Consider the following 11,396-nt stretch of genomic DNA (forward strand, 5'->3'; position numbering starts at 1 on the left):
AGATCAAAATGTTGAGTAGAGCAGATCATTTGCAGGCCATGGTCTTAAGACTTATATTTCAGCAATTACATCCGAGAGAAGAATAGAAGACATTAAGTAATCTAATATATACCACCTTGAGTTTCATTGTGGGCTAAAGGAAGATCATAAATGCACAGCTGGTGACACTCAACCTTGACTAGGCTCAAAACATCTTAACAGGTCTGCTTCTAGCACATATTTGAATGGAAGACCATCAAGAAATCCCAAGTAGCAGAAGACTGATTATACTTTTATTTATAACTGTATCAGAACAAGACATATTAAAACAGAATGCAAAATTTGTGTTGACTCAGGGGCCGCAGTGGACTTGAACTGCGTGCCAGCAGCCATTTTCTAAAAGGGGTAGAGCCATTTTTCATATTTTTTATTAAGCAGGAGAACCAAGTTTACTACTGAATTTTAAAAATTGTTTTACTCCATTTTTCAACCCTGTATTCAAAGCTTATTTTAGTAACGAAAATAAAGTTGTATACAAGGCTGAAACTGCTCGCTGATTGTTTGTTAGCTCATCGTATCATTACACATATTTTTTGCATTCTATTTGATAAAACAGAACAAAGATAAAATAGTAAAACAGTAACAAAAAGAAAAAAACCCACAGCAAATAACAAAAATTTATACATGTGTATAGTAGGAGTAAGGGACGCGGTGGCTCAGTGGGTTAGGACGCTGAGCTTGTCGATCAGAAGGTCGGCAGTTTGGCGGGTCGAATCCTGAGTGCTGCGTAGCAGAGTGAGCGCCTGTTACTCGTCCCAGCTTCTGCCAACCTAGCAGTTCGAAAGCACGTAAAAATGCAAGTAGAAAAATAGGGATCACTATGGTGGGAAGGTAACAGCGTTCCGTGCGCCTTTGGCGTCTAGTCATGCCGGCCACATGACCACAGAGACGTCCTCGGACAAGCGCTGGCTCTTCGGCTTTGAAACGGAGATGAGCACCGGCCCCTAGAGTCGGAAACGACTAGCACACATGTGCGGGGGAACCTTTACCTTTACCTTATAGTAAGAGTGTGTGTGTGTGTTTGTGTGTCTATAAAGTTTTACATAACAGTTCATATTTCATTATATCTGTGCCTATGACACCAGTCTTCAGTTCCCTCAGTAATTGAAGACATAAATTTGTCTTTTCAGTGTTAAAGAACTATAAGCAGTAAGAAGGAAGTAGAAAAACTATTTGCCTAGTTCAGCTGTCAATTACCATGTAATAAGTATGTGGTTCAAAGGAATATGAGCACCTAAAAATATTAAACTTCATTTCAAAGTCAATTTGTGTAATTTTCCCCCAGAACATAATAACCTTAAGAAATAGCAAAAATATGAATCATTTATTCTTGTTGCATTTTTATTGTTTTATTCCTTATCTCCTCATTCTGTTTTACTAGATAAATAAAACACACCTAAAAATAATAATTATCACTGCATTGCTTAATTGTGGATTAAATCCACAGCCTTGGGCCTATTATAGAAAAATGGGATAAAGATATCGAATAATTCAGATCATACTGTTGCCAAACATTAGTTTTATAATTTGATTCTCAGTGGGGGGGGGGGGAAATATGTTAGCAGAAGTTCAATTTTGAATTTTAGCCAGAGGGACACACACACATGTTCTGATTTTCACGCTTACACATCCCAGTAAAGGTCACTGGTACATTAGCAGACATTGCAATGATTGTCATGTGACGTTATGACTTGATTACTGTCATTTTGATTTTGCTTTAATTTTGCCTCACGTCATTATTTAAATTGCTCTAGTACCTAGTGATTAATTGGTGCATGTCTGAAATGCTTTTATTCTGCCTCTTCCACAGAGCATCCATGCCAGACGCTGTATCTCTACCTGTGTCTGGTTGGGTCCCCGGTAGATCAGTGCAGCGTGAACAAGATGTCGGTCCTGGGGTCTGCCACGTCTATGAGGTGGGTGTTTCTTGCTGAGCAGAAGTTGATGGAATAACTGGAACTTTTTTTTTATCCCATTTATATCCCGCCCTTCTCCGAAGACTCAGGACGGCTTACAATCTAAGAAGCACAAATCAATGTGCTTAGCAATAGCCTTCATTCTATGTATATGCCTGCTTATTAGGGCTTTCTCCCCCCCCCAAGTGGCATTTTTACAAAGTCAGCTTATTGCCCCCAACAATCTGGGTCCTCATTTTACCTACCTCGGAAGGATGGAAGGCTGAGTCAACCTTGAGCCTGGTGGGACTCGAACCTGCACTAATTGCAGGCAGCTGGTGTTACTTAAGGAGGCATTAGCCCACTGCTCCACCAAGGCTACTGGTCAATGGGCCAGATGTCCTGGGGGAGCATATCTTTTCTGGATCCAGTTCAGCTCCTAAAATGTCCTTCTGAGCCAGTCTTTTCCAACATGGTAGCCTCCAAATGTTTTCAGCCTCAGCTCCCAAAATTCTTAAGGAACGTGACCGTAAGTGACCCTGGCTAGGAATTATGGGAGTTTCAAGCTTATACATCTGAAAGAGACTAACAATAAGGAAGCAGATCTAGATTAACAAAAGCTCAACGTTCACAACAGTATACCTGCACAGGTGGAGGAAACATCTGTACAAGGTTATACAGAAGTTAAATTTTCATATCTGGGATATTTTCCAAAAAAAATGTTTGGCTAGCAATGGAAACATGGCTTTTTTACTGACTATTGTTATGGCACTATCCTTTAGTTGATTGCTGATAAATATATCTTTACGAAATGGCTGCAGCTTGTCTCATGGGAGGTCTCGTAGCTTGTTCTGCATTATAGAAAGTCCCAAGTTTACTCTGGTTTGCAAGGTCATTTAGCAGGTGATCTGCTTCTCTGCCTCTCAACCTTGAAGGACAAAGTAAGTGGGCAGCCTTATCTAGGGTGAAGCGGTTCCTTGATTCCTTGGATAATTTCCCCTATTTCTTTATTTTCTTTTATGCAGTTTGTCAATGAGGGGCCCAGCGCCATCAGCGAAGGAGTGTTAGACATCAGTTGTCCTCTCCGAGTGCAAGGACGAGCTATACTGTATGTGACAAGCTACACGGTGCAGGCAAATTGTACCTCCAGCAGCCCCATTAATCCATCACGTCTGCAGGTAAAAGGTGACCTCTGTGGCTGGGGAACACAAAGGATGGAACTGAAGGAACATTTAGCCTGGCCGCTAAATGTTGAGACTGGGAGTTCAGCCACTAAAACCTAAAGGCCGCAGCTGAGATTGCTTAGAAACTCAGAACCAACATGAAGAGGGGAAGGAATAAATTGCAGAAGACAGCTAATTTCCCAGTTTTGGCTATAGGTTATTTGGTTACTTTTAATAACTTGCCCTTTTTTTCTCAGCAATGGAAATTTTTGTGCATTGTTCCATCCCAAGTCTTCCATCCCTTTGGTAAGCTGCTTGGGTGGTGTGTTTTTTGTTTTTTTTGTTTTTTGGTGTGTTTTTTTTTTGCCTGCAGGTTATTTTCATAAACATTTCAACAAGTAGCTTGTTTCCACAAGACATTTGCCTTTGCTCTGTGTAGAACACGAACAAGCCTGAGACTGAGTTGTAACAACGCGGGAGGATTTTCTGCCATTGGGAAGCATGTGTCGCACAAGAGCACTGTTCCTTGGAATCAGCCAGAGTAACACTGGCATTCAGAAGGACTTTTCTGACTGGCAGCTGTATTAAGATACCTTGCAAAGCCATGGGGAAAACTGTATTAACCTAAACAAGCAGATTACAATTGGTAGTTACAGGCAATGAACTTATGAAGATTCACCCCTCTGTCTCTCTCTCTCTCTCTCTCTCTCCCTCCCTCCCTCCCTCCCTCCCCATCTCTCTGGGTGTTTAGCTGGAGCAACCTCCAACACCTTTTCCTGGGCAGGAGCAGCATTATGTGCAGAAGCAAGACGGAGGATTGAACATGGGCAACATTGGAGGCACTTTCCCTCTGGTAAACCCTGCGCCACCATTTTAAGAAACATCTTAAAAACACGAGAGTTGTGCTCCCTACCCTTGATTTTCTTAGGATGTCTTAGGACCAGCCTAAGAGCTGCACTAATCATTTTGTCAAGGTTCAGATCCATAAGACCAAATAAATCAGACGTTCGAGGCAGGAAAGTCCCTCAAAGAACGTGATTATTGGATGCACGTTCAAAAGTGAAACCAGATCTAAACTTTCCCTCCAAGAATCAAAAGTATCAGAGAATCAAAGTAATACAGTGTAACAATTCCCACCCCTCTATTCATGCTACCCAATAGAACACCTTGGCGGGCTTTCTGACTTAGCGATCCTCCTCCTCCTCCCCTCCGGCATGGGAATGACCTTGGTTCCCACAAGAGTTGCTCACGTTTAGACTACCAGAAATACTATCTCCCCCCTCCCCCTTCTTGTGGCAACCTAGAACGAAAAAAGATCAGCCAGGTTCATGGTAGAGTTGACAGATTTCCTTACATCTGCAATGTTGGCTCATTCTTTTTGTCACCATTGTGGGCTGCCCAGAGTCCATGGGAATTGAGTGGCCAATAAATTTAAATAAATAAACAAAACAAACACATGCGGAATAAACAAACCAAAGAGCAGCACCAGTACTACATGCATTTCAATAGCTTATTTTCAAACCTAATTATCCTTCTTTCCCGTAGTTCTTCGAAATAAAGATGCAACCATAACACACAGGAACTTTGGTCTAATCTCCCAATTCACATTCCCTTGATTTTAATCACTGGAACAGCCTTCCCCCATTCTGCTGTCCTCAAGATCTTAGACTGTAGTTTTTATTTGTTGCATTGTCTGGGCATTCTGAGTTATAATCCAACCAGCAAGAGGATACTTAGGTCAAGTAAGGCCAGACATTCAGGTTCACAAAGATGTTTGGCCCCAATTCCTTCAAGGCTGATGAGATATTTTCATCTGATGTCTCATTTGATTATTCAATGTTCTTGCACTGCAGAAGTGTGATGAAGATGAATGTTTCCAACTACACTGCCGCATGGGAGCGTTGCAACGGCAGGAAAGTGTCAGCTTACGTCTCTATTTTCGTATCTGGTCCAAAAGCTTTCAACAGGTAAACTCGTTATATTTTTGGTGTTCACCAAGCCCCAATTGTGTGTGTGTGTGTGTGTGTGTGTGTGTGTGTTTGTTTGTAATAAATTGTGTGTTACCACTTTCCCCCCCACCACCTTCCTTATTCTATTCTAGGTTGTAGCAGTAGCTGGCACAGAAAGGAATGAAAGTTGAGGGAATAGGATAAATCAGGCTAAAATTAATAATAATAATAATAATAATAATAATAATAATAATAATAATAATAATAATAATAATAATAATAATAATAATAATAATAATAATATAAAGTTGGAAGGGACCTTGGAGGTCATCTAGTCCAACCCCCTGCTCAGGCAGGAAACCCTATACCATTTCAGGCAAATGGCTGTCCAGTCTCTTCTTAAAAGCCTCCAGTGTTGGAGCATTCACCACCTCTGGAGGCAGGTTGTTCCACTGGTTAATTGTTCTAACTGTCAGGAAGTTTCTCCTTAGTTCTAGGTTGCTTCTCTCTTTGACTAGTTTCCATCCGTTGCTTCTTGTCCTGCTTTCAGGTGCTTTGGAGAATAGCTTGACTCCCTCTTCTTTGTGGTAGCCCCTGAGATATTGGAACACTGCTATCATGTCATGTGAGAGCAGGGGAGCTCCTCCCGAGAGATCGATGGATCGTTAAGGTGCTTCCAAGTGAAAAAAAGGCAGGATGCAGAGATGCAGTCATTATGAAGCTTTATTCATCGATAGATTATATAGAAAGAGCTATATGGCATGGAAGCATCCATGCTTGTATGATAGAGAATGCATGCAAGAGAGAAAGTAGAAATGAGAAGCAGAACTAGAGCAAAGAAGCAGCCCCTGAGCAGAGGTATTTATGGGGGGTCTCGGCCCCTCCCTAGCCATAAAACTCTCTCGCCAATGGGGCTGCTGCAGGGGAGCAAAGAAGCCTCTTTGCTCCATCTGATGATGTATTTGGGGAACTGCCATGGCTGGCATAAAACATGTAACATGTCACCCCTCACCTCATGCCCACCTCTGATCTATGTACATACGGTGCATACAGAAAAAAGTGCAATAATTAATCCCAGCAGAAAAATAATGACCTGCTCCTTCCCATTCATTTAGTATAAGTGTTAGCTTTCATAGTATTAAGCCTTTGGGAATGGGATGTTTGATTCCTCCATATTAAGGTTGCTTCACCTCCAGTGAATCTGTTCAACCCAACATTTGTGTAGAGCCATTTCTCATTATTCTTTCCTCACTTGCAGAAAGAGAACTATCCCCAAGCTATCCAGTGTGAAGCCATCTATCATATGCAAAAGGTGCCCTACAAAATTCAGCCTCTAGAGCACTCCACTGCTCATCTGAAGGTCCGTATTCTGCCCTTACGAATACCAATTTTTCCAAGATGATTATTCCAGTTACATTATTAAAATTGCAAGGTGCTTTTCCACAACAGAGAGAGAGAGAGAGAGAGAGAGAGAGAGAGAGAGAGAGAGAGAGAGAGAGAGAGAGAGAGAGAGAGAGATTGGGATCAGCACAACTCAGAGAAGGAGGTAGCGAATGGGTGGGGTCAGTCCAGCTTGGATATATTCTTGAAAAGTGGATAAATGAAAATTATGGTAAGAGGGCAAAAAGTGGAATAGAATAGGTTATACTCCCTCTCTGAATTCTGGAATCCGGGTACTAGATTGCCTAATGAGACCGAATGGTTTGAAACCTAGGAGAACTTAAAAAAAAAGGGGCACTCTCTTTCCAGTGGCCTATTTTGAAATGTATGAGAATGACATACTTGGCAACCTGGTGGATTTGGGATGTTTATTCTTATTTATTTATTTATTAGAGCAACATGGTGGCCTAGAAGTGAAGGTGCTCACCTCCCATTTGGAAAGTTTAGTGTTCTAGGTAGTGGCAGATGTTTCTCTCCTAGAGCACAAAGAAAAAAAAAATATCTACTGCGAACTCCACATGGCATCAGGAAGGGCATCTGGCCAGCTCCATCCAGTTGCCCCGACTCCACCCCAAGTAAGGGATTACAGAGTCGTAAACAGGAATTTATTCTTATTTTTTAAAAAATTTTTGCAGAACATCCTATCTTTGCTACACAGCTCAAGGCAGTGTACACAGTGTTCACTTCTATTTTTTCCATAACAAGTCACGCTCTCAGATACTTATTTACTCATTTACTCATACTACATATGGTAAAATTATACAACTTAAGTAGAGGTCCTCTTAACATTTCGAAGAATGACTGTATAGCATATGTGCTGATCCAGCAGGGCTTAGATGCTACCAATGCAACACCTTCAATTACAACTTTTGGATATCTCTTATTCATGCTTGCTTTCTGGTGACAGGTGTCAACATCACTCCATTGGGCTAAGGCAGAGACTAGCCAAGGTGTTCCTCTATGGATCATCATCTTAGCCATCCTGATTGGACTGCTGCTGTTGGCACTGCTCATCTATGTGTTGTACAAGGTGAGTTCACGGAACAATCTAATAATAGAGGAATTCAGGGTCGGAGAGAAAACTTTAAAGCTCCGAAGTACTGTTTTAGTTACTTGACTTGTAAGGACTGCAGATGTAAGAAAATGCGAGCAGATAGGGAGATTCTGAAATCTCAGAAGCCAGTTAAAAGCTGTGGCATACAGAACATTAAATGGTGTCAGTGGGGGAGTGGCTTCAGCACCTCGGACAGCACCTGACTCTTCTGCAATACCTGTGATTTTCTAGCCCTGCCCTGGTGAATTCACTCTGAGTCATTTCCCTGGGATTCCACATGTGTATAGCTTGGCTTGCAACAGAGAGAATTGCAACCCAAAGCACATATAATTACATTTTTTTTAGCATTCTGCTGCTGCACGAAGTAGCCTGTGCGCAGTCAGGAAAACGGCATGAATCCATGTTTAGTGTTTTTAAGGGAGACACTTGCCAATATTCAGCTGAAACTCTGTAAGTGGGGCGTGATGCACATGAAGATGTGATTGAGCCAAGAGTTTTTAATTATTATGGCTCCAGTCCTTATGAGTTTAGAGAACTATGAACTTAGTTTTTCAGCATTAATCAACGGGTTGAGACAACCACCACCACCCCGCCAGTTTGGTATAGTGGTTTAAGGCATCAGGTTAGAAACTTGAAAACTCTGAATTCTAGTCCTGCCTCAAGACATAAAGCCAGCTGGGTGACCATAGCTCAGTCACCTATCTTAGCCCTAGCAAGAAGATAGTGATAAACGACCTCCAAAAAAGTTTCTGAGAAAACTGCAGGGACTTGTCCAGGTATCCTCTAGGAATAAAGAATGATTCAAAGATACTAAAAAATAAGAACAACAATTTAATGTCAAGAGAAATGGAAAGAGAGAACTTACCTCTTCTCTTTTAGATAAAAAAAAAATCTAGAGGTATTTCTGTACTAACTGGATTGCAGTGGTCTTGAGCAAGGAACATAAACGTGCCTCCGTAAGACCACTCAACCGCAATGGAATTTGCTCTTTAAAAAATTAAATAAATAAATAAAATAAAATTCTGTGGGTGACGTCCTGTATAGATGCTGACTTTCTCTTTCTTCCTTTCGTTCTTAGCTGGGCTTTTTCAAACGCTCCCTTCCTTATGGCACAGCCATGGAGAAAGCTCAGCTGAAACCACAAGCCACTTCAGAGGCCTAGCGGGTTCAGCGTTGCCCTCTGTGTGTGTGTGTGTTGCTGCTGCTGCCGCCGTCCTGCAAAGAGGCACTCGGATCGCCCATCAAGAGCGCTGGGGAGGAGGAGGAGGAGGAAGAGGAGGGATTCCAACCAACACCGGCAAGGCGTAGAAGGGCAGGGCCGCAGACACTGGGCCCCTTGGGTGACTGCAGGGTTTAGTGCACCAAGCCCCCTCTGCTTTCCCTCCAACCTTGACACTACCTGCCCTCCTTTCCCAGCCACTCCCCTCCCCTGAGGCTTGGATCCTGCAAACAACTTGTGTCGTGAACTGCGGGCTGCAACAGGCATTCGCTGCCAGCCCAAGGGAATACTTGAAGCCGCTGCAGCGGCAGGTGCTGGCCTGATTTCAGGCCTCTTAAGCCAAGCTGTCTGTTCCGTCCACCTGTGGGGAAGGGACTATCGTTGTGGACAGTTTTCAAGCTGCCGGGTTTTCTTTAGATTAAACACAGCTTGGCTGAAGGAAAGAAAAAAAAAGGAAAGAAGAAAAAAAAAGCACAATCACCTCCTGAGTCCAGCTCTTTCTCCTCCGTGGACCAGAATGGAGGATCCTGGGCTCTCTCTCCTTTCCCGTCTTCCCCGGTTTGCTTCCTGTGGGGGACGACATGGGGCAGAGACTTTAGCTGGGAAGGCCGGATGCTCCCACGATGCCAAAGATTTGCCACATTAGGAAGCCAAGCCATCACCCGGTGTCGGCCCGGACTCGCCGATGGTCTTCGCACTGATCCCCGGAAACCGCTAGAGATTTTTATTTTTCAGATGCCACTTTAATTAAAAGAAGGAAGAATGAGGAAGCGAGTGCCACCTCTTGGTAGCAGAGACAGGGGTTGCTGTTTTAATTTAAAATGTCCAATGTGCAATAAATGCTTCCCTATTTTCTACTTTGTCTACTTAGTAAATGCTAGCACCATGTGGTTGGGTAATGGGTAAATAGCCTCCAGAACTGCTTGTTTCTTTTCAAGGGAGTTGGGATTTTGATGGTGTAAATAAGCATTTTAGATGAATAGAATAACAGAGTGGGAAGGGGACCTTATAGGTCATCTAGTCCAACCCCCTGATTAACAGGAGACCCTATACCATTTCTGACCGATGGCTGTCCAGTCTCTCTTAAAAGCTTCCAGTGATGGAGCACCCCACAACAACTGCAGGCAAACTGGTTGGTTGTTTTCATTGTCAGAAGAGTTCTCCTTATTTCTAGGTTGAAGCTTTTCCTTGATCAGTTTCCATCCAATGCTCCCTGTCTGGCCTTCAAGTGCTTTGGAAAATTGGTTGTCCCCTTCTTCTCTGCGGCAGCCCCTCAAATATTGGAACACTGCTATCATGTCACTCCTGGTCCTTCTCTTCACTAGACTAACCATGCCCTCTTCGTGCAACCGTTCTTCATATGTTTTAGCCTCCAGTAGTAGGGGGTAGTAATAAATAGTAGTAGTAAGCAGTAGTAGAGGGTCACGTAAAAGGAACAGCTAAGAGGAGAGCTTTGGTAGAAGCATTATTTGGGATGGTTGTGAAGAATGAAGGACAGTTGCAAAAACAGAATGCAGAAACCTTTTCAAGATGCCCTAAGAAACATCTGTCCCTTGGGATCCTTGTTATGTGTCCCCCCCAATCAATACATAGCCTAATATGGAAGTGAACTTGGTACCTATGCCAGTATTTTATTTATTTAGTTTGGCCTTTCAAATATGTTTAACTTTTCTGTTGAGGCAGGCTTTTTCAGGCAACATTTTTCAACATTATTTTGTGTTGTTCTGGCTCTTGGTGTTGCGGGAGAGCAAGACGCTAAATTTTTAGCCTGGTTTTGGGGGGGTTTTGGCAGTGGGGGGCAGGAAGGTTAAAGACTGAAATGAGTATCTTTTTAAGTATTTAAAAAAGCAGCATAACGTGGGTCAAGTCAGCTAGATGGAATCAGACAGCCCAGGGAAACAAGCTTTAATACAGTACTGTAATGCAGAGCTACTGTAGGTGATAAAAGCAACCTGAGCCGTGAAAGTGATTTAAAATACTGATCTTGGTTTAAAATGCTGTGATTTAAAATACTGATCTTGAGACCAGGTTTGGAATATTATTGGTCAGAGCTATTGACCTGTGCAAACCTATTTTGCTTTCCATTGCCATTTTTAGGCCGACTAGACATTTTAGGCCTCGGCCAATAGCGAAATAACAAAACTAGAGGGAAGGGCCAATAAAAATGAGTCGTGTGAGTGGCCAAGTCACAGACTACATAGCTGAGGCAATTCATTCTGTTGCATCAAATGTGTGAAATTCCATCCAGTAAACAGTTTGATGACATGTTTCCTGCAGAGCTTTAAACTGGGTATTTCAGAATGTGCCCGAGTAGCTTTAATGGTTTACACAGCACTTTTACCGAGGTAGGTAAAATGAGGACCCAGATTGTTGGGGGCAATTAAGCTGACTTTGTAATAATGCCGCTTGGGGGTGTGTGTGAAAGCCCTAATAAGCAGGCATATACATAGAATGAAGGCTACTGCTAAGCTTGTAAGCCGCCCTGAGTCTTCGGAGAAGGGCGGGATATAAATGGAATTAAAATAAATAAATAAATAAATAAACAAATATTCCTTTCATAGCCATGGGGGTGAATGGGCATTAATTCTGGTTACTGAAGTCAGCCCAATACACCAATCACAAATCTCCCTGTGGCAA

The 11,396-nt window shown here is 42.6% G+C and overlaps 1 protein-coding gene across 2 annotated transcripts in view; it reads left to right on the top strand.

Moving 5' to 3' along the window:
- The window catches only part of ITGA5 (integrin subunit alpha 5), an 86,663-nt gene extending 77,059 nt beyond the window's left edge, over positions 1-9,604 (top strand). The window contains exons 24-30 of one of the 2 annotated variants that reach the window (XM_081319468.1): positions 1,850-1,955; positions 2,960-3,112; positions 3,849-3,950; positions 4,951-5,064; positions 6,305-6,406; positions 7,394-7,516; positions 8,619-9,604. In XM_081319468.1, coding sequence (XP_081175594.1) covers positions 1,850-1,955; positions 2,960-3,112; positions 3,849-3,950; positions 4,951-5,064; positions 6,305-6,406; positions 7,394-7,516; positions 8,619-8,702 — 784 coding nt within the window. In that variant the 3' untranslated portion in view covers positions 8,703-9,604. Of the gene's footprint in view, positions 1-1,849; positions 1,956-2,959; positions 3,113-3,848; positions 3,951-4,950; positions 5,065-6,304; positions 6,407-6,879; positions 7,013-7,393; positions 7,517-8,618 lie in introns of those variants that run through there. The other variant, XM_081319469.1, reaches the window with a different exon arrangement.
- Positions 9,605-11,396: the final 1,792 nt, after the last annotated feature.

This window comes from Vipera berus, assembly GCF_964194415.1.
Source record: "Vipera berus genome assembly, chromosome: 2".
Classification (NCBI taxonomy): domain Eukaryota; kingdom Metazoa; phylum Chordata; class Lepidosauria; order Squamata; family Viperidae; genus Vipera; species Vipera berus.